Here is a 25,497-nt window from a genome sequence, read left to right as displayed (position 1 = left end):
TCACGACTTGAGCGGTGAAAGTCAACCCGGGCCGCTCTCACAGTGCAAGGTAACGACGAAACTTTGACGAGAGATGGGAACTAGTGCCAGGACGACGTCGCCGGTGTGGGTTTTTGTGACTGCTCACTACGTACTTTATTATCACCAGTGGCATGAACATCTCTCTATTATTAAAGATCTGTGCCCCTTTTGTTTGGATGTGTTTGGATCGTAGTCCTTGCCCTACGATTTCTAAAGATGCGTGTTAGTGCTATTGTAAAGATCGTAGTAGCTTAACCGATGACTCGGACTTGCCGAGACCCTCTACGCTTGGGCCATAGCCAACACTGTCGTATCCGTGCCTCTAGATCTCTCATGGTCATGGTCATTTTTTTGCCCATTTCTTCATTTGGATGTGGTGATAGGGGAACACATGTTATCCAAGACCGTTGGGCGTAAAAAGGAGGTGACTGTGAGGTATACGACATCATCAGAACTCTTGGAAATCCCTGACAGGCCCTGAGAAGCCCTGAGCGGCCCTGACGATCCGTTCCGCGAAAGCCCGTGAGGTCTCGAGAGCGCGTCAGGGCCTGTCAGGGCTCTCAGGGTGCGTCAGGGCGGTCAGGACGATTCTGGTCGTTGTGTGGCACCAGAAAAATGATCTTAAATTCAGACAGATAATCATATGTACATGAGAGGCTAGATACAGAGGTCGAGAGAGGTTCCGCTCTCTCCACTAATTTTCCTTTGTGTTTGTAATAATCCATCGCACCATATAGACCGTGCTGTGAGACTATACGTGCATTAAAATGCCGCAGAGCCTATACTCATGACTCTTCCTCGCACCGATAGACTGCATGGCCTTCGAAAACCAGTAAACTAGTTCAATATAAATTAAGCAGATTGACTGAAGGAGAAGGTGGAAGGGTATGTCAGGGGTAGAATGGCTGATGAGGCTATGAAGTATCCGGGTTCAATAGAAGGACGAAGAAGTGCGTACTATCTGGTTGTATCTTTGGCGGACTAGTTGTCAACAACGCCTTAAAGACACGCGAGCGATATCTGCACGCTACCATCGCGATTGAGCGGCAGCGCAATGTTTTGAACGGTGTACGATGTACAATTATGCAGAGAATCGTGTATTCAGAATCAAGAAACACAGTCGCAAAAGAAGGGTGAGAGGAGCCAACTCACGTGAAAAACCAAACATCTCGCAGTGAGATGCGACGCCTCTCTCTCAACCTCGTCGATATTCCCTGCGGACACTGAATGACAATGAAGGGGAAGAATAGGACAAGACGAAATGAGGTGTAAGTCGGAGGACGTACAATGAACTCACAGGTTCCTGTTGCTCGTCATCACGTTCCTCGGTGCCGCACGCACAGCCGCCGCATCGAGCACAATGATTGTATCGCAAGGCCGAAATCAACCAGAGAACAGTGGCGTTGTCTGCACTTGTCAATAAGGGTGGCGGCTTCGACGTCGCGGGGGACGAGATCGTTGATGTGGAGTGACTGCGTGATTTGTAGTGAGAAAAGGGAAGAAGATAGCGTACGTACAGGTAGGATTGTACCGCCTTTATTGCGCTCCAATCGTAGCCTGGTCCATAGCAGGGTCCTCGCTGAGAGAGTATAGCACGATACGAAGGAAAGGCTTGACAGAGACGAGGTACGAACACAGAACAGAGACGACGCCCGACGCGCAAGAGTTGAACAGAGTACAAACAAGTGTCAACAAATCCGACGTGGCATCTTCAGATTTGTTGTGGAGTTGTCGAAGCCCTTACCCTCCTTCACCCTCTCAGGATCTGTAGCACTCGTTAGACTGTTCTATTCGTGTGTGCCTCTATATCATACCACACAAGAGTTGGGCCTAGTTGGGCAATTTATACCGAATTTGGTGAGCCGACATCCATGTAATCGCTATGCACCCACTGTCTCATACGTTACATGACTCCCAAGCTTGTCGCCTATCCCCGACTCGACATCATACACCGGCCCACACTAGGACCATGTAGATGTCGGTTGAATCGATGCTCTCGTAAAACGGAGCGCCGGTTCTGCACTTGGAGCTTGCGAGTGTGAAGGTGAAGGATGGTAAAGATGTTGGAAGTGTGAAGGTGAGACTCGTCATATATCTTCAACTTGTAGTGAGGCATGGCGGCTGGGGCAGGCGAACGACGAGCACGGCGTGTATGTGAGCGAGGTTGAGCTGCTGACGAGCACGGCGATGGTGAATTTTGAGCTGGAGAAGGTGTAGGTCATCGTGCTCGAGGTGGGCATGTTCGACCACCTGGATGCGAAGCTTGCTCGTCAATGCGCTCGCCTCGGTTGATCTGGACCACCAGGCGATCCTGGGGCACACGTTCGAGGAGATCGTGAGGCCGAAGGCAAGGATAGCGAGAAGAGGGAAGCCGTTTGTACACGGAAGCAGCGCTTTGTGGAAGTGGTCAACGCGTTGAGGGAGGAGATGCCCAAGGTCGGGAGCAACGTCATCGACGTGTGGCCTGTGCGTCGGTGGGAGTGGGATGTCAGCGCGGATGGCGATGGCCAGCAGAAGTTCGACCTCGACGACTTGTTGCCCTTTCGAGCCACGACCAAAGGCAGTCGAGCTCGTCCTGCCCTGCTTCCTGTACCCCGTCAAGGCGCTCCTGCCGCTGTACGTTTTTGGACTACTGTATGTTCATTACCCAGACGACGACGGAGGCGGTGGTGGTCATTTTCCGCCAGACGATGGCGGCAAGCGCATAGCCGTTCTCGCAGACGGCGCACATAGCCCCGCTGCCCGCATACTCAACCACCCTCGCATCCTACATCTCCCTTCTCTCCATCGCCAACGCCACCACTCACATCTCCAATACCCACCGAACGATCCACCTAACCTAGATCCTCGCTCTCTCCCCTTCGCCACCCAGGACTCCCCTCCAAACGCTCTCCCACCATCTTTCCCTCCCTCCGCCTTCCCTCTTCCTCTTCCTCGCCAATGTCAATATTCACGCCCTCACTGCCACCACAACCCCACTCGTCTCGCCCACGTCGTCCTCGAACACAGACCCGATGCCAGACCGGTAACTGAGTCTCTAAAGCGGGTGTATGTGACGGCTGCACGGGTACAAGCTTTAAGTGCAGAGGCTGTAGAGATCCCGACTGACGTCTCCGAGGCCGTTAGTTAAACCGACGACAGCGACAGTGATGACACAGCAGCATGGGCGTCGTTTCATTTCCGACGTCTCGTAGTTAGTCTGGGCTTCGTGTTTGGTGAAGATCCTGTAGTGTACGGTAGTCGTAAAGCCGTGTTGTCTGTCGGAGTCCCCATGTATGCATTTTTTGCGAATATAAATACTTTTTGGGCCACACAACGACCAGAATTGCTCGGAATCGCTCCTGACCGCCCTGACACACCCTGAGAGCCCTGACAGGCCCTGACGCGCTCTCGAGACCTCACGGGCTTTCGCGGAACGGATCGTCAGGGCCGCTCAGGGCTTCTCAGGGCCTGTCAGGGATTTCCAAGAGTTCTGATGATGGTGGCGAGGAAGGAAGGGGGGAATAATCCTTCAACAGTGTCAAAGTCAGTGGACCTGACCGAAGGCGAAGGCCAATGCACTCTCGCAAACAAGGTGCATTGACTCATATTAAGTATCTTTCCGAGGCCATAAAAAGACGTCGGTCTTTGCGGTATCACAAGCTCAGGTCACGCCCCAGAGACTGAGAGAATACCGGAGCGGAGCGATGGTCTTCCCTTGTCTCAAAGGAACAATGTGTCGAAGCAGCATGGAGTCGTAAAAATGGGCGTGAGACCTTCTTTTGGAAGAGAAACGGGTACATGATGAGAGAGAGGAATAAACGGGATAAACGAGTGAGAAATAGTATAGTAGGTTTTAAAGGGGCAATTATTATTTAAAGAAGAGATGTCCGGACGATGAAACGCGCGGGCGACGAGATACTTATGCCATCTTGGGTGCACAACATGATGAACAATCGAGTACATCGAGGAGAACATCAAGTGGTGCGAGGAGAAAGCTTTCGGACGTTGTTCACGGAGAGATGGTAGTAGAGCCGCGGCACTCTCCAGAAAACCAATAGAAAATATCGCCGGTTGACGTTGATCGCCGGGCACGGCGGTCGAGACAGTTCTTGCAGAAGAAAGAGAGCTTTCGACGGTGAAGCGCTCGAGCGATGAGAGGTGCTAAGGTAGACATGTATGAGATCTCCGGTAGAGACAGAACTAGCAGAGTCTGACGTCTCCGGTCAATTTGGATCGAAGACACCGAGAAAGATCGAGCCATTTCAAGTGAGTGGAGGAGAACCTCAAGTAGACCCGGGGAGAACTTGAACAATGTCTGTCTCTGTTAGTAGGTAGCCAACAGAACCTTCACGTCTATGGTAGAAAGGGCCTCCCGGGCACGGCGGTAGACAACGTTTATATGGGTCCCGACTCGTTCAGATGATAAAAGGATTCGGACCTGTGGGCCTCTGTGGGCCTCCCGTCCAGAAGTCGCGTCGGCCCGCTACCGCCCCTCCCCAGCAAGGTTGCTGCTGCCGCAGGTAGCGCTCCCCCAGTACAGATTTATATTCGCTGAAAGAACGAAAACAGACGCAGGACAATGATGATATATGGCATCGACGCGGTGAGAGGCCTTTCCAGACAAGGCGGCCGTTCTGAGGCGGTCGAGAGGTTCATAGAGACCATAACTCTCCTCCCATAGTTATTCAAACATAAATGAGTCGTACAGAGCGCGATAGCGACGATTAGGAGGCAAAACGAAGAATAAGAAGTTGCGAGAAGCTGTACTATAAATTTCTGTGCCGTGCCAACAGTTCCCAACTGCACTCTAACATCTTAATATCCTCCCGTTGAGACGGAAGGGGCTACTCCATCTGAGTCCCAAGCCACCGGCGACGATCCCATCTCGAACTCCACAGTCGCACCATACCCAATCTCGTCGTGCCACAGATACGATCTTTTGACCTTCTTCCCATTGACCTTGAGGCCCTGGACGTCTACAAGAAGCCAACAAACACATGAACAAACGAACAACAAACCTGTAGTCAGGAGCACTTACAAATATTCTCCTGTGTGAGGTTGGGTGCTCGTATTTTGAGGTAGGTTGAGCTTCGGTAGGCTGGGCTGTATGGGTCGGTGGTACCGAGGCGAACGTCCAGGGCTTTGAAGAAAGGAGCGGAGACGAGGTATATGGGTTGAGAGGTGACGGGATATAACCTGAAAAGCAGACCGTAGACTTCCATCAAATACATGCAGTAGGTCGACTTGATGGTCCACTCACCCGATCAGGTTCCAAAGGAGCCAGGTCGCCATAGCTCCAGCATCTGAAAGTGTTCATTAGTCCTCGCCTTGTCCGTTAACTACGAAATACGAAGGAGAGCATACCTTGATTTCCAGGGATACCATCGGCATCAAGCGCATAATCTGTAGCGCCACATCAAGTCAGTCCCAGTGTCACTTCGATGCACGAAGCAAGTGAAAAACGCACACTTGTTCACAAGATATCTTGTTTTCTCAACCGTCTTATACTGCTTTCCTTGTACATAGTTATACAAGAACGGCGTCATGAACGAAGGCTCATTCCCCGGGTTAAACAACGCCCTGTATTGCAAACGCCACATGTCACATCATCAGTGACAGCGAGCTATAATCAACAAACGAACAAGAGAGCAACGCACGTTCCAGCCGTATTCGCAGCCCCTGATCCCGCAGAAAAACCTTCCACGAACGACGCATCAAGTCGCCTCACGAATGCGTCCGCACCGCCCATTTTGTCGATGAGGGCAGCGGTGTCGTGTGGGACGTTGAAGGAGTACTCCCAGATGAGGGCCTCGTAGGTATACTACCAATATCAACCCGCGTATAAGTCTCTTTCCGCGCGCTGAGGAATAGAGGAAAGAGGGGAGAAGGAGGCGGGGGGAGATGATGGACGTACGTCGCCCCAGGTGCAGCCGCCACAGTTGGTCACGTTCACGCTGCTGTTGAAGGTCCCGTCCGCGAGACGAGAACCGAAGAATCCGGTGTAGGAGCCGAAGCCGGCATCACCGAGGTCGACGGTTGAGTTGGAGTCCCAGACTGAGATCCATGAACCTTGTCAAGGCGTATAGCGAACAAGAATTTTTGAAAGACTCACAATGCGTCCAGTACCTGAATGGCGAGATGCGATGAAAGTCAAGCCACGAGCTGTGGATGTGAAGATATATCATTCACGCACCCAGATCTCTCGAGATATTTCTCTGCATCCTTTTTGTGACCAAGTCCATGAGCTACCACGTATGCCGCATAGTCGTTCTGAGCGTAGTCGACCCCTGCAAATATCACCACCGCCCTCAATAAGCAATGGCAAAGGCAAAAAGGCACTAGTGAGACAAACCTTTGGACACAGACCGAGAATACGTCGGAGTAATGTAACCCAAGGTCTTCCACTCGGGAAGGGCATTTCTACGTGCCCACCACCATACAATTAATCGTCACGTTTTTAGATCATTTGGCGCGTTAGTAGGGCTCACCTTCCTTCCTTTGTCCCACCATCGAACGCGTTGAAATCAACATTTCTGACGGGAACGACTTCTGCATCCGTGACCTAGCCAATATCAATCAGATTCAAAGGACACAGTGAAAAAGCCGCGTAAGCTATGCACGATTGCATTGTATGCATCCTCCCATTCAATGGTCTTCACTTTGTCCAAACCTTTGATGTACGCATCAGCTAGGACGTTATCTGCGTCAGAACCTCCCTGAAGATCGATCCAGTCGGTCAGTCGTTCGGCAGGAGGGATATGGAAGAGACACAAGGTACCTGGGTTCGGCCGTTATAGTTCGAACTGGTGGTGGCGTTCAGCATCCAGCACTCGTGAGCCTTAGGTCGAGCATTATATGCGGATTGGGCACTGACCTCCGACCATCCGGCATGAATCCATCGTGTCGCCTGGTCAAGTCCGCGCCCAATTAGTGGCTCTTCGAAAGCGCGGCATTTGTCCAAACACAACGTACCAAATATCGATGATCGATCTGAGCATGTCCACATAGCGATTCGTATAGACGAGATGATAGAAGGGCGTCGTGCAACGGAATACTACGGGTCACCTATGTCGTCAAGAACGGCTTCCATTGGGGTAGGAAGAGAGGAAGTTATACGCACTATCCCACATCTATAGTATCACGAACCGAGTATCAAGACATGTGCAATATGCGTACCCAAAGAACTGACTTACGGTGTACCAGTCATCGTAATACGGCTCCTTAGATATCCAACCTGGGTTCTCGCCCGTACGATCTGTCGGCATAAGAGCGGTCCCATCTACGCGAAGCCTGTCGTCATCCACGAAGTTTCAAGAGGAATTGATAGGCAGACTTACAAAGGTGCGTGTACAGCAATCCGAGCAAAGTATCATTCTTTTCTCCGTTCTCCTCTGGGACGGTGATGGACGAGAGGATCTCCCTGTTCAATAGTCTTGTGAGTACACCGCGAATGAGATGAAAGTGAGACGACTTGTTTACTTGTTCCAAGCTTCTTTTACGGCGGCGACAGTGTCGTTGAAGCTCTGCTCCCACGACATCTCATCTCTGACAAACTGGCATCTGTTGCAAAGGTACCCACGTCAGCACCAGCATCGTACCTCTGAAAATTGAAAGACAGTCGAGCAAAAAAAAACTCACGCCTTCTGAGCGCTGATAAAACTGACACCAACCCTAGACTGCACCTCCAACGTCTCATTCTGCGGATATTCCCAACTGAAAAGAGCGCCCAACGCCAAGTTGTCGCCAGCGAAGAGGTCGAGGTACGGATTGAGTGTGGGTGCGCCAGGCGTCAGAAGTTGATAGTACGTCGTGAAGAAGGTTTGGAAGGTCGTTGCTGGAGTGGAGAAATTGGCGCAGAAGTCTAGTTTTAATATGACAGTGGTCAGTGTTTTGTTTCGATTCGATTGAAAGTTGAGGACGGGTAAAGAGAGAAGGAGATGGTTATACAGATTTGCCACGCTTCGCCTTGATTCCATCCACCGTCGTACCACGCACTCCCAGAGTACCCGGATCCATCAGGAGACAGCGAAAGCGAACCCTTGATATACCTCTGAGCGATATATCCACTCCCACCCGAAGGGAGAGCATGAGCGAGATCAACGAGGACATGGGCTTGTGAGGAGTTTGTCGCGTTGGAGCCGGTTTGAGTGGGAAATGTGTAGTGGAGGATGCCTGCGTGCTCTGACGCGGTCAACTGTAATCAAATCAAAGGATCGATACATGGTGTCATGGACGGTGAGAAGAAGGAACAAAAATGTACCTCGGTCGTGATGTTCGTAGTTTCAAAAGTCGTGCGGAAGTAGCCCACTTCTGCGGACTCGGAAGTTCGATTCGTAAGATAGGTCATGTTATCGGCAACATTGATCCCTTGTGCATCCAGGTCGCCCAGCAAGGGCATCTGTGATACGACACCGTATTTTGGCTCTATCGAATGAGGTAGGATAATAAGAAAAGGTCGGGGCATTATTGAAGAACACTTACGTCCGCCAGTTCCGCTGGTATGAAGCATGGAAAAGCCGGTCGAGTTCCCGAGGGGCGTGTACCCGCTATTCGCACTCGAGATCCCGCCTTGGTCGAGGTTGACCACGGAAGTATCGATACCAAGCTTGACTTGACCGAAGGGGAGGGCCACACCGGGGAACATGTTGCCTATCATATACTCAGAGGGCCTTCGTCCAAAAGAAACATGAGATGACGAACCTCCACCAAGGCTACTCTGTAGACCAATCGTAAACGACACGAATTTTACTGAACAAAAGTGCAGGACCAACTCACTCCAGGTATAGCGCCCTGAGTCCCAACGAACAAGTTCACATACTGTGTATAATCCTCCCCAGACACTCCCACAACCAAGTTCAACAACCAGAGGCTGCCGCATAAAGTGACACCGACGCGATTCATGATCGTGCCTAGTCTGGTCAACGGTTCGAGGTCGTGAACCTTGAGGAAAAGGCGGGTCAAAACAAGTCCTCGACACCGACCAAGCTTTATATGCGCTCAAAAGCAAAGGAAATTAGGGGCCTCGATCGAAAGTATTCGTTTTGCAGGACGGGCCGTAGTGAACCTGAACGGTCAGATGATGTTCTATATATTGGTTGTTTGACCTGAATTTCGTGCCCGGACACCAGGGGTAAAGTCGTACACAGTGATATGGGCACATCGAGCAAACTTTAAACGAGAGAGAGCTAAGAACAAAGGACTGTCCTTGAAATCATCGTAGGTCATGGCTACGAGGCTCACAGACGTCGTGGTCGAGAGTAAAGGCGAGGAACAGCCAGCCGGCTCCGGACATGGCGGAATTTGAATGAGGAACATGAAGACGGCTCGCCACCCGAGGTCCGTCATTCCAAAGTCGTTCCTCGTTCGCCGTCGGGATTGGAGAAGCAAACGAATGGAAAAATAAGTATACGCCTTGATTTTATTTTGGACCAATGCAGAGGGATGTGGCCGGGAAGATAGTTCAGTGTTCGTCGAACTTGGTGTGGCACCGTTCAATCGCCAACCCGGCTTCCGGCGCCACGTGGCTCCGAGTCCGACAGCGCCTTGCGCTTCCCGTGCCACTTCAACTTTCCCTCCATCTCTTACCTCTACACTCATAACTACTGGTCTTGGGTCTCGATAAACCCCACTAACAGACACAGTACTTGCTAGCCTCTGGTCCTTGTTGCGAGTCTTTCATTGTCTTTTCAGACAACCCCACCTGGGTTCCCACTCAGACCGCTCGCACTCGTACGAAACCTAGTCATGTTTGAGCCCACTCGTGGAGGAACGCGTGGAGGACAGGCAGAGTTCAAATGGTCAGATGTCTCAGCAGACAAAGACAGAGAAGTGCGCTCTCTCACATGTCTCCACCACTCACACTTTTCGAATAGCGAGGCTCTTAACTCGATATTCACTCTCCCCATCCTTCGTCTACGATACTCTCCTTTTTCGGCATCTGATTACTATCTCGTCACATAGAACTACCTTGGACATAGTATCAACGCCCCCACAGGTCGTTGGCAGAAGAATAAAGATGTTCATTGGTATAACCGTGAAGGAGGACAGACGGACGCAGAGCGGGAAGAGGAGATACGCGCTATAAAGGAGAAGGAGGCGGAAGCGCTAAGTTTAGCATTGTACGTCTTTCTTTTCTTCGGTCTCATGCTATTCGCCTTTTCTCGGCCACCATCTTCCATCCTTCGTGCATTTCAATTCTTAAATACATACTTTCACGACTCCCTGCTGACTGGCCAATAAACGTTAAAACAGAGGCTTCGCCCCCTCCAAGACCGCGCTCCCTTCTTCCTCCGCCCCCGGAACAGGCGCCAACGCCGCCCCTCTCCCTCCCAAAGCCCCCTCCTCCCCCAACGCCTCGTTGAACCCCGAAGCAGCCGAAGCCAAAGAAGAAAAACGCCGACGCAAAGCCGAGAAACAAGCGCGCAAGGAAGAAAAGCGGGCTCGAAAGGAGGAGAAGAAAGCTCGAAGGGCGGAGAGGGAGGGTAGCAGAGGACATGGCGGGTCGAAGAGGTATGACAGCGATGAGAGCGATGATGAGGAGTTAGGAAGGAGACGGGGGTATAGGGATGAGCGGGAGAGGTCACCGGTGCCGGTGAGGAGGTATAGGGATGAGAGGTCGAGATCGCCGAGACGGAGGGGTGAGAGGGAGCAGTATCGTGTAGGGAGGTATAGGGAGAGGTCGAGGTCGCCGGTAGCGTCTTCGCGGGCACCGAGAGATTACGACGAGAGGGATCGTGAGAAAGAAAGAGATGAAGCAAAGAGAAGAGGGGATGAAAGGGATAGGGGACGGGGAAGGGGCGGACGCGAATGAGAGATATTCTCTTCTGGAACAATGTGACGGTCAAGTTCGCGCCTTGCGTGTCAACGATCGGGACTTTGTTTGTTTAGTGGTGCGCCTTCGTTCTTCTTGATATCTCCTGTTCTGTGTCTTGCATATATTGCAGTTGGCTAGGCAATGTTACACCATACAACTTTCGCTTCACCGTCCACTCGCGAACACGACGAACACTCTCAGCGCCCGAAAAGCACAAGCTTGAACCATGGCTAGCTCTGACACATGATTTATACACGGTCGAGGCTCTACGGGACCTCCCTTGTACGACTGCGAGCTCGCTCTGAATCTGAATCTCTGTAGCGCACGGTCGGCTCAATTTCGCGCCAAAGTCGTTCATAGCGCGACGAATGCGTACGCTTCTCATTGTGACCATCATCTTCTATATGTTCGGTAGAAAAGCCTCCGCGTGCCGTTCATTTGGTGCATTGGCCCATCTCATTCAAGACGTTGCCCGATTTTGAGTTTCGTGCCTCAGAAGCCCGTGTATGGGCCGAGCGTATGTACTTCGTGTCTTTTAGCGGTTGATCGGGAAATCTTCCCCCGAGGATAGTTTGGATCCGCGCATGGAGGTTCTACGACTCGGAGTGGCTCATATTGAAAGGAGGTGCCAAGAAGAGAGCGTCAAGGACTTCACTCTGGTGGTCCATTGTACATACGGTCATCGAAGGTGAGTCTGTTCTTTGCGAATCTCCCTTCCAGTCTTCTCATCTACGGCGTATTCTTACCCCAGAAGCGACGGTGTTCTGCGTTCTGTGTTCGAAGGATATCTACCGGGTCACCAAGTATCGGGTTCGATGTCTCTTGGGCTTGGCCAGCAAAGACCTTTTCCGAATAGATTCCGCGACTCCTTCGAGGTACGCGGTCATATTGTCTTGGGAAGTACTGGCATCTTCCGTCGTCGAGGAAGCGGAAAGAATTAGCCCGATGGCCCGATATTGTAGGATTCAGTCAGGAGTATGACCTCAGTCTCGTGTGGATTGTGTCTCTCTTCCTGATAATCTCCGCCCAAATGGGATCGACTTCCCGTGTGTAGTTGTGAGACTTGCGGACTTGGGAGGGCGGCGTGACGTGTTGAATTGACTCTTCCGACTGTGGACCCTGGTGAGGGGAATTCAGTCTCAGCGTGGTTGGCCAGATGGCGACATATGTTGAACAAACAGGAGAGGGTCGGTGGCACTCTGTGATATTTGACACGGCTGGATGTATGTCGCTGAATTCGCGAGGTGTGTACATGACTTCTCACAATCGACATCCTTCCACTTGATCGCCACTCGGAAGTTGCGCTAACAGACACCTGCGCTAACAGACACCGAACTCCTCGTAGATCTTCCATTGCCATCCTCCATTTTTGGTGCGAGCCATTGATCACCGAGATGTCTATTCTACCTTGTGTTCAAGGATTCCAGTCAAAAGCTCACTTGGCACCGTAGCGGTCCGGCAGATCGTGTATCACCAGGTCTTCAACGTTCGTTTCCTTGCCCACATCGATGGTCACGCAGGGCAATAAGCAAGATGTGGCATGTGAGCACGAAGGACGCGCAACGCACGGTTGAGTGCCTGTCGTAAGTCTGCTATGTTATGTGACCTTGGTTCCTTCGCCCTCGTCGTCCATCCGTCCATCCTATCCCGCGAGATTTCTCCATTGTTTTCTCGTTTCCTGTCACCTGCTACCTCGCCATGCTTTGTCGGTCCGATACATGGTCATACACAACCGTGCTGTCCATGCTGCTCCCGAAAGCGTTGTGTATCCGCTCCATGGACCTGACTGGAGGATTTCTATAATTTGACACGGTTTAGCCCTCCACGTTCTGCCAAACCTTACCCCCCGGCGTCCCACCTCGGTGTATACGAAGATGGCTAGACTCCTCAAGTTCTCCGCCTTGGTCTCTCTTGCTTGCTCGCAACTTGCCCTTGCGCAGACGGTGTATCTGGCTGGTGATTCGACGATGGCCAAGGGTGGAGGAGGCTCTGGGACAGATGGTCAGTGATAAATATTAGCCTTTTATTCATACGAGACCATGACACCGCCTTGCCTTCGACCGCCTCATGTCCACCTACTGACAATCACATTCTTTCTGCACAGGATGGGGTCAATATCTAGCCCAATACCTCACCATCCCCGTCGTGAACGACGCCGTCGCTGGTCGTAGCGCACGGTCTTACACCGACGAAGGTCGCTTCACGACACTCATCAACACCGTCAAGTCTGGCGACTTTGTGATCATCGAGTTCGGGCACAACGACGGGTCGAGTGGCACGGTTGACAATGGAAGGGAGGACGCCGTGGGAGATGGCTACGATACAACGACCACGGTGACTGAGTCGGAGTACGTCGAGTCTGCCTGCCATCGTATCGTCTGTTTTGAAGACTAATGCCGGATTGGTTCTACAGTGGTTCCACCGTCGTCATCCATACATTCCCCTACTACCTCCAAAACGCCATAACCTCCCTCCAAGGCAAAGGCGCAATCCCCATCATCTCCTCCCAAACCCCCGACAACATCTGGACCTCCTCCACCTCCGACACAATGGCCGCGCCCTCCCGCTTCGTAGGTTATGCCGAGGAGATCGGTGAACGCACTGGTGTGGTCTACGTTGACCACTTCGATTACACGGCGCAGGCGTACGAGGCGTTGGGGCAGACGCTCGTGACGACATATTACCCTATTGACCATACGCATACGAGTCCGACGGGGGCGAATGTTGTGGCGGAGGCGTTTGTGAGGGGGTTGATTTGCGGGAGTAGTGCGTTGAAGGCGAAGGTGAATTCGGCGGGGAATGCGGTGCCCAGTGAGTCTGCCAATATTCCGATATAGCGAGGATGTACTGACTGATTGTATGAAACTTTAGATGGATGTCTTTGAAACGGTGGATGAGTTGTCGTTAGCCGTAGTCAGAAGACTCGGTTCAACGGTGTATCAAGTACACGTGCGACCGTGACAGCAACATCAATATACAAAAGGATCTCTTGCAGGGTGACTGGCCAACGTGGGGATCGAACCCAAGACCTTCGCGTTATTAGCACGACGCTCTAACCATCTGAGCTAGCCGGCCGATACGTTCATTTATATGGATAGTGTCATCAGAAGCCGGGTAGGTTATTCATCGTAGGGGTATCGCAACAATATTGAGAATACTTGTAAGTCTGAGGACCTCGTCTCTTGCCAGCACCCCACCGACAAGGTCAGCCATCTCTTACTTAGATCAAGGCATACTTATGTAAATAGATCCATGGTCTTCATCCCGACCACCTATGGAGGATGTGGATAACAGACACCACACCGCCTCGAGACTCGAGTTCATTGTAGCCAGGTTGTAGCCCTACGCGTACTCGCACCAAAAGTTGATCATTGTAGTCTCACCGAAGAATACGAGAACTATAACAGATTACGCATTGGCGTTTGATTCGAATTATGAGTAACCAATATCGTAAAGTAAACGAATGACTTCTTCTCGAGATGACTACTACTAAGTAGGTTGACCGCCGGGACCGTGCGTTGTACAGAATAGACAGAACAGAGACAAGGAGTGAAAGCGAAACTCTGTGCAAGATTCAAGAGGAACACCTCTAGCGCTCTGCTTCGTCTTCGTCACCATCGAGTTATCCTCCCAATCCTGCCAGCGTCATGGACATCGTTCCGTCCCCCGCCCTCCAACATTGGTACCGCCTGCGGCTCTCGACGTCTTCGGTGTCGTCCCCGTGGATTAGGGATATTATTATGGTAGTGTAGATGGGATTAGAGGTCGGAGTGACGAGAGGAACCGAAGGGATATTGGAGGCGAGGTAAGGTGGCGACTAGGTCGGAAGCTGACGCGGTCGACGGGTGATAGAGACGGAACGAGACAAAGGTAAGGAGAGATGTGAGGTTGGAAGGAAGGTCGAAGGTGACGTGGGGTGATACAGGGTATGATACAGTATAAGGAACATATGGAATAAGGAACATGGGTTGACTGTTGAGAGCTAATAGATGGACTAGGCATTGAGAGGAAGGCTGTGAGATGGAATGAAGAAGGAAAGAGTGATGCGGGCTGACGATTGGAGTTATGCACAGCAAGGTCGGAGTTCGAGATAAGACGGAGCTGGGGCAGGGTCCGAATGCGAGGCGTAGACGAGGTATGAGAAGTGGACACTAGATCGCATCTGGCGGTGAGGGTGATGATAGGTAGGAGTCTCGAAATGGGGATAGGGACGAGTGCAATGATGAGAATGAATATGCAAGGAGGCGATGATTGCTGATGATGTCAAGGTGAAACGACGAAACTGTATGTTCGCTCAAACGTCCGCGAGGCAATACGATGAATGAAACACAACACGACCGCGACGATCACGGAAAGCGGATACCGCTGTTGAAGTCGACGGCCACGCAATTACAGATCATGCTGAGCAATATGCCGCATGATGATTAGCGATGCAAGAAGTTCTGTATCCGTCGCAGATTGTCAGACTTTATTTCCAGATAATATCGACGACATATGTTGAAGGTAATTAGAAGGATACTCACCGACAGCCAGATGAGGATATGATTCGTCGACAGTCAACATGCACCCACTTGAGCCAGGGTAGACTGGCTCGCCGGGGACTTTGAGACTATAGTATGCGACGAGGTAATTTGACGAATTTAGGCACTGAAGTAGGCACGCTCGTTAGTACCAGCAACTCCAGGGCCGCAGATGGGAGAAGGTATGAAGACGTACGGTCCACTCAAAGTTTTCTCTACTCCGCCAGTTCCAAGTGTACGTCTGCCCGTCTGATGCGACGAATTTACGGAAGGTTGAGCTATAAACGCAGGAGTAGGATGGATCATGTTAGTATATCAACCTCCCAACATTCGAGCGGAAGCAAAGTGTGATCGCTGTCACGAAGCGTTCCACCGGAAGTAGAATCACCAAAAAGGGAGACCCGGACAGCCCAACACAAAGGCGCCGACCGACGACCATCAAACGTTGAGAAAGAAAGACTGACCTCCCAAACGGATTCACCTTGACCAACCACTCCTTCATCGACCTCGTCTTCCCCGCACTTAGGCTCGCCCTCCCGACTCCGTGCGGCCTCCCTCCTCCCACGCCACTCAACGCGCTCACATTAATTGTGACTGTCCCGAGCTCACCCTTCGAACCGAAATCCAAGGCGGCAGCGGGTACCCGCGAAGAGCTGGAATGGATCATATACGCGGAACGGGTAGAGTCTTTCAGCGTACAGCGAAGGGTAAGACGCATTCGATCGTTGACGTCTGTGAAGTCTGAGCTAGTGAGGAGACCGGTCTTGTCTTCGAGGAAATAGGGTATGCCTAGGGTAGCCATAGCAGGTGACGTGTAAAACTGGGTGGAATGAGACTGGATTGATAACGGAGGTCTCGTTTGGATCCTTTGACGAGTATTTAGGTACGCGGTGCAAAAGGGACCAGGGGCAGATGCGGAAATCAAGTATGTGATGAATGAGGATGGATATAGGGTGACACGTCTCGTGCCGAACTGAGCGGTATGCAGGGATGGAGGGTATGAGCAGCGGCTGGTGGCAAATGGAAGGAGGAAGGGGAAACAGACAGGATCCAAAGCGAGACCGGTCAATTTGTATCTGTATCGGAACGCGCTTCAGTCGAAAAGCGTGGCACAGTTGCTAGTCAAAAAAAATGTTAGCGCTGCAACGAGGCGCCTGTTCATCGGTTGCGACGCGACGGGCGATCAAAACAACCGCGAGGATTCGCGATGCCCACGCCCCGCCCCTTTCCTCAGCTCCGTTCCTCCTAACCCCTTGCATGTTTTTCAGGTGCCGTTCAGTCTCTTCGCCAAGTCAAAAATTTCAGACAAATTGTCCTTTCACTTGAAAGTTCAGGGTTCGTCAGCTTAGGGGATCCATAACAAGCATCGAGGTGAGCCGATGCTCCAAGAGCACGGTCTAAGTATCCGAAAGAAGGTGTTATTGCGCGTTTACGCGCTGGGTTCAGCCGTTTTTTTGAATTTTCGTCGCGTCATGCCGGGTATTTTCAACTCAGGTCGTGAGGCGTGCCGGGCATCGATAAAGTAAATAAGATCCGGGGAAGCCATCAGGATAAATCATATCTTGTATCCTCGTTTATCGGACATGTTCGCTGTACAACTGTCAGTCGAGTTCATGCGACAATACACGACGATGAGAAAGATTCTGGCTGGTTGACTACTCATCGCAGAATTGACCAGGATATTATTCGTAAAGTGCTGGAATGGGCACATACAATGCATTCTGCTATGCAGCGCTGGGACAATGATGGGGAAGAAAGGCGAAGAAGGAACACGAGCTAGCGATGATTACTCCTTTGAGCCCAGTGCGTAGTTCATGCCCTTCCGATCGTCGCCATCAATTTCCTGAAGAAGCGTCGTCATCGGGTCGAGTTCAGATGGGGTAAAAGTGCAGGCGCCCGATGCATACCGATAGACTTATGATACATGGCCGCCGGAAGCAAAGCTGCTCAAGGTCCTGGTCCACACAAACCAAAGCAGGATGTGGGCAGATGGAGGCGAATATTCCAAGCCTCTTCCTTCCCCATTTCCCGTTCTTTTGCTCTCGTAAGGACAGGTTACGAGGGCCACTTCTTGGTACTGGGTGCCGAGGGCTCCGAGGGGTATAGCAGCTAACTGACGTTCAACCTTTCGGTTGACGACCTTCTGGTAGTCGAAGAGAGCCGGGAAGCGGCTGTGAGCAGGGTATGGACAAGCGGTTTTAGAGACCGGAGCTTCTTGACTTTGATACTCGCGCTCGCGTCGCCTGTGTACGCCAATCTGAGGTAAGACAGGCCAATTAAACCGTCAATCGGGTCCCCTCTTGTTCCCTGATGAAGAGTCCGGCACGAGTACATACCGTATCCTGTTTCTGGTCATTCAAAGCTGAATGATTTCTCGGAGGCTCTGGCGGACATGGGACACGCGTATATCAGCCGCCTGCACGTCTTACTTCTAAACCCTCTATGGCGGAACTCACTCGGGCTATTCTTTGTCGTCTCCTCTCGCACATTTGTACACTGCATATTGCTCAGGAGGGCACCCTGACTGCGAGTCATTGTCAGCCCTATCGCTGGACAGTTCGGCACCGCGAATTAGACGTAGAGATGTCGTCAGGAAGACTCAAAATCGGGGGCAGACAAACTGACTTAGGCGACTAGCCTGTCAGATGATGTAGGGGTATCCTAGTGTCCTCTCTTTCGAGCTTGACCTTCCGTTCTGATCCTAGCATCCAAGGAATACAGGCTTACACATTTCTAGTCTGGTGTGGATAGAACGATGTGGATGCAGGATACGAATTTGTTTACGCCGCCGACACAAGAGCTAGCGATTGGTCATGATTTGTACTCCATATTGCGGAACATAGGATAATATTGTGCGACCTGATTCTTGCCTTCAGCTAGCGCCAACGTCCACCGCATCAAGGGCCCATCGTACATCACACCGTAGAAAGCCATGGCGGCTGGCTTGCAGGAAAAATATTTCCAAATACTTTGTTCACTTGATCTTCTCCAGGTTCCTCTCCCAAGTCTGTGGAACATGACATAATTCACCTATATTGACGAGTACGGAAGATGCTTTACTGTCGTGCACTCTCGCGAGAACAAGACAACACAGTTCCCGCTAGTCGTTGCAGATTCCTGCCTCCGCATCACGGGTTTTCACGTCCCGTGTCCCTGCTCTTCCTCACACAGTGTGAAGCATCGAACGACGGGCAGAGCAGACCGATTCTCATCAGCTCGACCGTGTCGATAGCGCCATGCAGAGCGTGCTTATGCAGATCCGGCAGTTGAGCGCCAAGGCTATTAACTCGTATACATATGTAACCTGCCCTGAGCCCGATGCGATACGACGAGCCGAATTGGATTAGAGACACAGCCAGCAACTATACTAAAGTGTACTGGTAAGCAAGATATCGCACAAGGGACAGACATGCATGACTGCATCCTGAGAGAGTGTACGCAGAAGTGCCTTTCGTTGTAAAGGGACACCACTCGGTTCAACGCCACCAAACGACACCCGCAGCAGCCTCGATCATACGAGGGAGCTATTGAGTAGACAGGCCGGATGTTATCCCCACGGATAGCATAATCTTCGCCTGCGCACGGTTGAAAGTGGAGTGCTAACTATAGCATAGGAAGATAGATGAGTCCCGGCGGCGCAGTTCTGGAAGGATGCCAGCTAAACATTACGCTGCAGTGTGACAAGCTTCGAGAACAGCCAAGTGGGCATTCTTCCCATCGACTCGGAGCTGCACCATAATAGAACACGCTGGGATGCTCAAACGCACATCACAGAAACACAAGCTCTCAGAGAGCGTTGTACTCGAAACCACAGCAAGGTCCTGCGACACTTCACATCCCGGTGATGGTCATTGTGTATGATGCAACAGATCGCGACCGCAGATTAGCAACTGATTTCTCCGCACATCAGTTTCGAATAGGTTATGCACATGGGGTAACAATTTCGAAAGGGCGCGGAGGCAAAAGGGGCAAGAAACAACTTACCGGAGGCAAATTGAGAGGGACAGATGCCTACAGATGCATGGAGATGAGAGCGTGCGCCTAATAAGATAAAAGGAGGGAAGGATGCCCCGGGCCCTGGAGACGATAATGCATCCCAAAGGCAATCGAGAATGCGTATGTTACAGCACTATGTCTAGATCATGATCGAGGGACTGCGAGAAATATCGTGTATCAGTAGACACCCGCACGACAAGGATTGGGCAGTGGACACCGATGACGACGGTCGCGTTGCCGTCCCTACGTACGCGTCGCCAGCAAGTACTTATGCTTGGAAACCGGCCAGAGGCAGCCTGGATGGGCCTTTGAACGAGTGTGCACAACATATTATCATGATGCTGACCTACGATTTATACCATGGGACGTCGGTCGGATCGCGAAAAGTATGGAGCTGTTGGTGTTCTTCCATGAAGACGCGGGATATAGAGGATGCGGCGGAGCCTTGAGGTCGCGGCATAGATCAGAGAGTGGTATCGTCGAGCTAGGGTCAGAATTAGAGCTTGAAGCTGTATCAGAAAGGACTAGAAAGATAGAGAGCTTCCTGCTATAACTATTACATGGAGCGGTCAAGTCAAATCGAGGAGAGAGCTTGTGGCGAGGAGGGTGAAATCCGAGCGCCAGCCTGAGTGGATCGTGGGCGGCCCTGATAAAAACAGGCTGTCAATGTTTGAATGAGCGCAAATAGGTTATAAAAGCCACGAAGCCAGTAGGTTTCTTATCGTAAGCCGAGCAGGATGCTCAAGGAGCCTTCGCTGCGTCTGTAGAGAAGTAAGTACATCGAGTGCGAACAGGATGATGAGACGAAGTGGATCCGGAGCCATTGGCCACTTTCGGAGGAACGCGGAACACAGGAAATCACTGATTATAACGGCGGAACGCCACACAGTCTGCGTGGCGCCCCGAGTAAGTGCGTGGTATCAGGGCCTCCGGTATTCATCGACAGCATCGTGACAATAGCGAATAATGTACGTTCAACACTGACACCATAATAATATCGTAACTTCAAGGTTTTACAAGAAAATCAGCCCAGTTAGAGAAGCCACACCCAAGTGTACCAACAATTACGGGTCGCCATGTCCCCATGTGCGTACCAAATATACAGGCTGTACTACTGTACAATGTCAGAGTCGTATCAAATCGCCCATGAGTACAGAAGAAGGAATTGCCTTAGGTTGTAGTCCATGCCACGAAGCCAATAATTTGAATGTATCCCTCACCCCCTCACTGACCATCCTCGATCTTGCTTGCGAATTGCAACACAGCGGTGATGGGCAATGCAATCAATGGTGTGACTGCGTAGCTGAGCGTGATAATACGTGAAACAGCACCATCGGCGTCTGAGTCGAGGTCCGCCCTGTATGAGCGAAGAAGGATCAGGCCGTCAAATTTCGTCGTGGGACAAAAATTGTGATACAAGGGATGGAGAGAAGAGGCAATGGGCATAACAGGAACGAGGAAATGCACGCACATTGTCGCGATAGCGCTCAGCGTTAACGCAGGCGGGCCTACATTCGACAGCATCAACACGTAGTCGAGCATAGGATCTTCGACCTGTATATGAAACGTCAGAATCTGGGAGAACAAGGCATATAGAATAATAAGCAGAAGGAATAGGTACCATCGCCGTAGGCCACTTCTGCCTGATTCCATAAATCGTTCCAATTGAGAGGGCAGGCGCAAGGAAGAAGCGCCACAGGAAGAGCCAGATGAGGGTCGGTATGCTTGCATGTGTGCCTTTCTTCGAGTACAGGTGTGCGCCAAGGACAAACCTGTAGCATGAACGCAATCGGTAAGTGTGGAGTGGTCGAAGAGATATGAAAGAGGAGACGAACATCTGCAGGGCGGTATAGAGACCGCCTATATTTTCGATGGAGTCTGCGAGCCTATGATTCCCAACAGAAATGAGAGCTCAGTATCAGGTCGGGTGTGCTTTTTGTCCCGGTCATGGAGGTGATACGAAGTCAGGGCCACGGACTTTGAACTATAGGACTCACGGTGACAACCATCCCTGTCTAAATAACCACATATGCAGGAATGGCACAAGCCCACAAACCACCGCCGCCAATCCGCCCACCAACGGTGGATTCATCATGGTCCTCAGCCCTATCCAAACCTTCTTCACGCCACCCATCACGCGACGTTTCCACTTCATCTTTTGACTTGTGCTGGGTTCTTCTGTTTCTGAATCGGAATGCGCGTCAGAGGGATGTCCACCGTCTTCGTGCGATTGGCCAGGAATTTGGACACTGTCTGGATTGAGATAGAGTGGGTGGAGATGTGGGTCGGAATTGTGGACGTCTGTGGGTAGGTGAACGGGACCATGTTTCCAGAGGGACGCCTCGTCGGACTCGTTCGAAGATTTGTGAAAGGGATCGTCGGCGAACGGGTTCATCCATGTCCAGGGTTCGTGGGACTTCATCAAATCTGGACGAATGGAGCACCGACGTCAGTAGTCCTCCGCATGAAATCGCCACATAAAACGACAGTACGAGCGCACACGCCAAACCCAGGAGTCGAGTCAAAACGAAGAACACGAAAACAAGGGATGAAACTGACATGGACCGAGCGCAAACCGTGTCATGTTACCAACGAGGGCATTGATGAGTATATAAACCGTCCCACGCTTGACGAGCATTTGCATCGTCTCCCCGGGCTGCAGTAGATCATCAAATGTTCCCGTCTTGGAAAGACTTTGAATCAGGAGAAGGGGAAGTGAAGTGACCTATCGTATGAAGCCACAGCAATGACGTGAAGTGAATAATCGCTAGGTGGTAGCCTGAGGAGGGACCTGAGTCAAGGGAGAAAGAAACTCACGTTGTTGAAAATGAACATAGGAACATAATAGTGCGGGAATTTAAAAATCTTCTGTGATCCCAAGCCGACGAGAAGTGATACCAACTGGAAGGCGAGTGAGAAGGGGATGATGGGCCAATCTGCTCAGCCATAGAAGCGTAAGACCAGCTCCTGGTTTCAGAACTTCGAGGCAAAACTCATATGATAATGACACGGACATGAAGCGAGATTTTCGGCTGTCGATAGAGGCCCAATTTCTGAAAAGAGTAGGCAAGGCAAGAATATTGTCGTCCCGATTTTGGAAATATTCTACCCCAACGATATGATTAAATTGTGACCCGGTAGATGTGGAAGGAAGCATCAGACAGCGTACACTTTCTCCTTCCTTGGACACAGCTCCCCATTTTCGAGTGGCATAACCGTATATCTACGAAGGAGTATTGTACAGGTCTAAAGTAAACTTCTAGGGTTGCGAAGTGCTGGCCTCACAATCTGATGAAGTTGAGGACGCACCATAACCAGAATGACCGCAATTGAGGCCTTTGCCGACGACACAATGCCCTCAACGAGCGCAGCGGTATCCAGAGCCATTATGGACAATTGGCCTTTTCTGACGATTCAGTAGTAGTAGGTGTTAGTGAGGAGAAAGAAAGTCCATCACAGGCCGCGTGTGAGTTCACGTTGTACTTGGGTGTCCTCGCTTATGACGCAATGCTCAGCGCTTAGCTGTGTCTATTTTTGGGGTAGAATTTGAAAGAAGACGTCACTTTGGTTGTAGGCAACGAGGTGCCACTGTGGCGTTTGATTTGAAATCGGCCGCACTCGCGGTGTCCGATCGGTGTCACTGCTGTTCGGTTTCCTTTCCTGACCACCACCATCTTGGACAGTATTGCTCTTTGGACGACGACAAGCATGTCGCTGTCTGCGTCTAACTCGACATTCTGGGATACTTTACCGTCAACCGCCTCTACATCAACCATTGATAGCGACTCGGACCCGGAACGCATCGTATCTGTGCTAGGTTTCCGCAAGACCACAAACGGAGTGACCAACAAATGGAATGACACGATACTGGTGCGACCATCCACATGTATATCTCCTGACAATAATGCTCACTGACAATTTAAACTTTTGCTTCCATCTAGCACCTTCGACCAGCTCTGAAAGCTGTTCACAAAGCTGCTGAAAAACCCAGCATGCGTCCGTGGCAGGCGCTAGTCAAGGCTGGTGTTGCAGAACAGCTCTGCCTTGGGATACTTGAGTATGACAGATCAACCATCAAACCAGATTCTAGAGACAGCGTTCCGTTCAGTCCTACCCACCCATCTGGGTATGACGAGCACCTCGATGGCAACGCGCCGTGGTCTCTTCCACTGATAATATTGTTCGATGCACTCACCCTGGACGAGGCGTCTGGTCTGCCGACTGGTGAAACTGTTCAGGTGATTAAAGAGTTGAGGAAGTACTGGACGAGGATCATGGAAAAAGTGCGCCTCTTTTGTGCTGATATCATGTTTCGAAGTTTATGTAACGACGTCTTTCCCACTCTTCGCGATGCGTAGGTTTGGGATGAAACGGAAAATGTAACACATTCCGTTCGGGAGCTGGCAACCCTGGCCGGACTTATCGCGAGGGTCGCAGACTTTGATCCCAGCGTAATACTGTTGAGTGTTTTCTCGTACCACTTCAGCTCCTCGAAGAATCGTTGTTACTAACGCGTGCTTTGGCCTCCAGCGCTATGGATATCCCAACCGATCTGACTCTTTCCATCCTAGCACGAGGCTGGCGACATGCTCATGGTCCGGAATGGATCGTTTATGTCGCCGCATTGAGCAGATACTTTAGGGCTCTCAACTTCTTGCCTTGCTATGGAGAGTTCGAAGGGCGTCCGAGAGATGCGCCTTCCATCCTTGGTCGCCTACTCAAAGGACTCAAAGGCTTCCCGTTCGAATCGATGCATCAGCTCATGCTGCGTCTCTCAAAAGGTGTCTTTTTCCAGTCAGACGAACGCTATATCAATCACGGCATAGCCTACCTCTTGGACATGATGATCTATCATGACCCTGAGAAACTCAAAAAGACGACAGAGTACAAGTCCTTATACCGGGCAACCCATCTTTCGCCCAGTCTCTGGGAGTTACAGTTCAAGCAAGTCAGAGAACGGAATATTGTGGGGGCCGTGCCACCTGAGGAGGACATGACGCTCGGTACGATTAGGGGATACGGAAATGTCCTGAGCACCTCGGGCTCCGAGCGAGACCAGAAGCACCTAGTTTTAGCTTGGATCAATGGTGGTCTTTTGGAGACGCAGGAGTGGTTGGTGACTACGGCCACTCGAAATGGTGTGGACCGGCCGGGGTGGATAGCCACGATAGGTACGAGACTACTTTCCTCCTCTCGCTCTTTGTCCCGCTTCCTCGAATTTGGTGCTAACCTTGACTTGTGCCAGGTGAGATGGGAACGACCTTCAAGTTCATTAATCAGGCCCTCAATGACAACCGAACCGCCACTCTCGAAGCGCTTTACCCTAACCTTCCTCGTCCCCGCCTCCTTCGCTCTCTCCTCGATCTCGACCTTTCCACCCGAGAGAACACGTCTCCATCCCCCGGAAAAAGCATCACGTTCCCTCTCTGCGGCGGCAAGCGTGTCAATGTTGCTCATCACTTGCACTCGTCATGGATCAGCTGTTCCTTCTCCAAAACCAACGATTCTCGAGAGCCGAATGTGGGAAGAGAGGGTGTCCTGCGAACGGTGTATCGCAGTGTAGCGCGTGCAAGACGGTCAAGTACTGTACGGCGAAATGCCAGAAGGAGTACGCCCAACACGTTTCTCGCTCCTCAGTCCTCCATCCATTTGCTTATCGAACCTTTTCTGTTTAATCATAGTGATTGGTCAGAGCATAAGCTCGTTTGCGGCCTGCGTGTTTGGATGGACGACCGTGAGTTGGGAACGGCTGAAGATCTGAGTCGTATGGAGCGCGAAGGGTGGCCGTTTACGGAGTATCGGTGTGGCACTGTTCGTTTCGTGGTTCCTGGGAAGCGCAAACGTTGACGCATATGTTATCTTACTCGGACTGGTATGATACGTAGACGATGTTCCGTGAAGTTCCTAGTTCCAAGATCTATTCGCTCTGCACTCTCTGTATGTAACAATGCTCTGTAACGGCCAAGAATACGGCCTAATTGTATTGTCAAGTTGTTTTTCTTGATGTCAAATACGATGTATCACTGGACCCTCACCTCATATCTGCTCCTTTATATCCACTCGTGGGTGATGAGTGAACTATTCAAGTGCGAGTCTACGGTGCGGACAACGAAGTGACCGACAATCCCGTTTACGTGTGGCGCACGCGCGCCACACACTCTAACC

General features: G+C 51.3%; 6 protein-coding genes and 1 non-coding gene across 7 annotated transcripts; 3 read left to right on the top strand and 4 right to left on the bottom strand.

Moving 5' to 3' along the window:
- Positions 1-4,660: 4,660 nt before the first annotated feature.
- Positions 4,661-9,153, bottom strand: STEHIDRAFT_172053 (uncharacterized protein). The gene is made up of 25 exons (XM_007309613.1): positions 8,779-9,153; positions 8,704-8,719; positions 8,485-8,652; positions 8,264-8,427; positions 7,951-8,197; positions 7,642-7,864; positions 7,483-7,563; positions 7,341-7,423; positions 7,197-7,282; positions 7,124-7,133; positions 6,976-7,057; positions 6,878-6,910; positions 6,782-6,806; positions 6,624-6,719; positions 6,492-6,565; positions 6,356-6,423; positions 6,197-6,290; positions 6,116-6,129; positions 5,918-6,057; positions 5,661-5,824; positions 5,471-5,583; positions 5,368-5,406; positions 5,264-5,306; positions 5,042-5,199; positions 4,661-4,979 (listed from the first exon to the last, which is right to left on the bottom strand). Exons 1-25 carry the CDS (start codon positions 8,902-8,904, stop codon positions 4,819-4,821), a joined length of 2,508 nt encoding a protein of 835 aa, XP_007309675.1. The 5' UTR covers positions 8,905-9,153; the 3' UTR covers positions 4,661-4,818.
- A 485-nt stretch (positions 9,154-9,638) lies between these two features.
- STEHIDRAFT_172052 (uncharacterized protein) lies at positions 9,639-10,950 on the top strand. Its single transcript, XM_007309612.1, has 3 exons — positions 9,639-9,831; positions 9,964-10,121; positions 10,255-10,950. The coding sequence occupies exons 1-3, from the start codon at positions 9,748-9,750 to the stop codon at positions 10,811-10,813; spliced, it is 801 nt and encodes a 266-aa protein (XP_007309674.1). The 5' UTR covers positions 9,639-9,747; the 3' UTR covers positions 10,814-10,950.
- Positions 10,951-12,669: 1,719 nt separating this feature from the next.
- On the top strand, positions 12,670-14,112 carry STEHIDRAFT_172051 (SGNH hydrolase). The gene is made up of 5 exons (XM_007309611.1): positions 12,670-12,817; positions 12,921-13,164; positions 13,230-13,627; positions 13,688-14,020; positions 14,065-14,112. Exons 1-4 carry the CDS (start codon positions 12,691-12,693, stop codon positions 13,699-13,701), a joined length of 783 nt encoding a protein of 260 aa, XP_007309673.1. The 5' UTR covers positions 12,670-12,690; the 3' UTR covers positions 13,702-14,020; positions 14,065-14,112.
- STEHIDRAFT_t258 lies at positions 13,818-13,891 on the bottom strand. Its single transcript has one exon. It is a non-coding gene; the product is annotated as a tRNA-Ile (tRNA).
- A 503-nt stretch (positions 14,113-14,615) lies between the features above and the next one.
- STEHIDRAFT_172050 (uncharacterized protein) lies at positions 14,616-16,344 on the bottom strand. The gene is made up of 4 exons (XM_007309610.1): positions 15,801-16,344; positions 15,533-15,614; positions 15,340-15,463; positions 14,616-15,258 (listed from the first exon to the last, which is right to left on the bottom strand). The coding sequence occupies exons 1-4, from the start codon at positions 16,136-16,138 to the stop codon at positions 15,206-15,208; spliced, it is 597 nt and encodes a 198-aa protein (XP_007309672.1). The 5' UTR covers positions 16,139-16,344; the 3' UTR covers positions 14,616-15,205.
- A 4,212-nt stretch (positions 16,345-20,556) lies between these two features.
- Positions 20,557-22,552, bottom strand: STEHIDRAFT_66809 (endoplasmic reticulum protein; the record flags this gene model as incomplete). Its single annotated transcript, XM_007309514.1, has 9 exons — positions 20,557-20,689; positions 20,804-20,886; positions 20,954-21,104; positions 21,168-21,218; positions 21,330-21,585; positions 21,868-22,057; positions 22,150-22,268; positions 22,347-22,437; positions 22,502-22,552. Coding segments are annotated over 9 exons (1,125 nt in total), but the record flags the coding sequence as incomplete, so codon positions are not given.
- Positions 22,553-23,040: 488 nt separating this feature from the next.
- STEHIDRAFT_172048 (uncharacterized protein) lies at positions 23,041-25,356 on the top strand (the record flags this gene model as incomplete). The annotated part of the gene is made up of 6 exons (XM_007309609.1): positions 23,041-23,202; positions 23,274-23,615; positions 23,691-23,791; positions 23,863-24,503; positions 24,578-24,940; positions 25,014-25,356. 6 exons carry the CDS (start codon positions 23,041-23,043, stop codon positions 25,091-25,093), a joined length of 1,689 nt encoding a protein of 562 aa, XP_007309671.1. The 3' UTR covers positions 25,094-25,356.
- Positions 25,357-25,497: the final 141 nt, after the last annotated feature.

Source organism: Stereum hirsutum (genome assembly GCF_000264905.1).
Source record: "Stereum hirsutum FP-91666 SS1 unplaced genomic scaffold STEHIscaffold_18, whole genome shotgun sequence".
Taxonomy (NCBI): Eukaryota; Fungi; Basidiomycota; class Agaricomycetes; order Russulales; family Stereaceae; genus Stereum; species Stereum hirsutum.
Note: the sequence above shows the minus strand (reverse complement) of the source record. Positions and strands in the feature narration are given on the sequence as shown.

Coding starts and splice junctions, on each gene's coding strand:
- STEHIDRAFT_172052 (XM_007309612.1), top strand. CDS start 9,748: ATGTTTGAGCCCACTCGTGGAGGAACGCGTGGAGGACAGGCAGAGTTC. Junction 9,832..9,963: donor CAGCAGACAAAGACAGAGAA/GTGCGCTCTCTC, acceptor CTCGTCACATAG/AACTACCTTGGACATAGTAT. Junction 10,122..10,254: donor GAAGCGCTAAGTTTAGCATT/GTACGTCTTTCT, acceptor ACGTTAAAACAG/AGGCTTCGCCCCCTCCAAGA.
- STEHIDRAFT_172050 (XM_007309610.1), bottom strand. CDS start 16,138: ATGGCTACCCTAGGCATACCCTATTTCCTCGAAGACAAGACCGGTCTC. Junction 15,615..15,800: donor AAGGTGAATCCGTTTGGGAG/GTCAGTCTTTCT, acceptor CTGCGTTTATAG/CTCAACCTTCCGTAAATTCG. Junction 15,464..15,532: donor GAGAAAACTTTGAGTGGACC/GTACGTCTTCAT, acceptor TGCCTACTTCAG/TGCCTAAATTCGTCAAATTA.
- STEHIDRAFT_172051 (XM_007309611.1), top strand. CDS start 12,691: ATGGCTAGACTCCTCAAGTTCTCCGCCTTGGTCTCTCTTGCTTGCTCG. Junction 12,818..12,920: donor AGGAGGCTCTGGGACAGATG/GTCAGTGATAAA, acceptor CTTTCTGCACAG/GATGGGGTCAATATCTAGCC. Junction 13,165..13,229: donor ACCACGGTGACTGAGTCGGA/GTACGTCGAGTC, acceptor TTGGTTCTACAG/TGGTTCCACCGTCGTCATCC.
- STEHIDRAFT_172053 (XM_007309613.1), bottom strand. CDS start 8,904: ATGAATCGCGTCGGTGTCACTTTATGCGGCAGCCTCTGGTTGTTGAAC. Junction 7,564..7,641: donor TTTATCAGCGCTCAGAAGGC/GTGAGTTTTTTT, acceptor CCTTTGCAACAG/ATGCCAGTTTGTCAGAGATG. Junction 6,911..6,975: donor AGATCGATCATCGATATTTG/GTACGTTGTGTT, acceptor GGACTTGACCAG/GCGACACGATGGATTCATGC.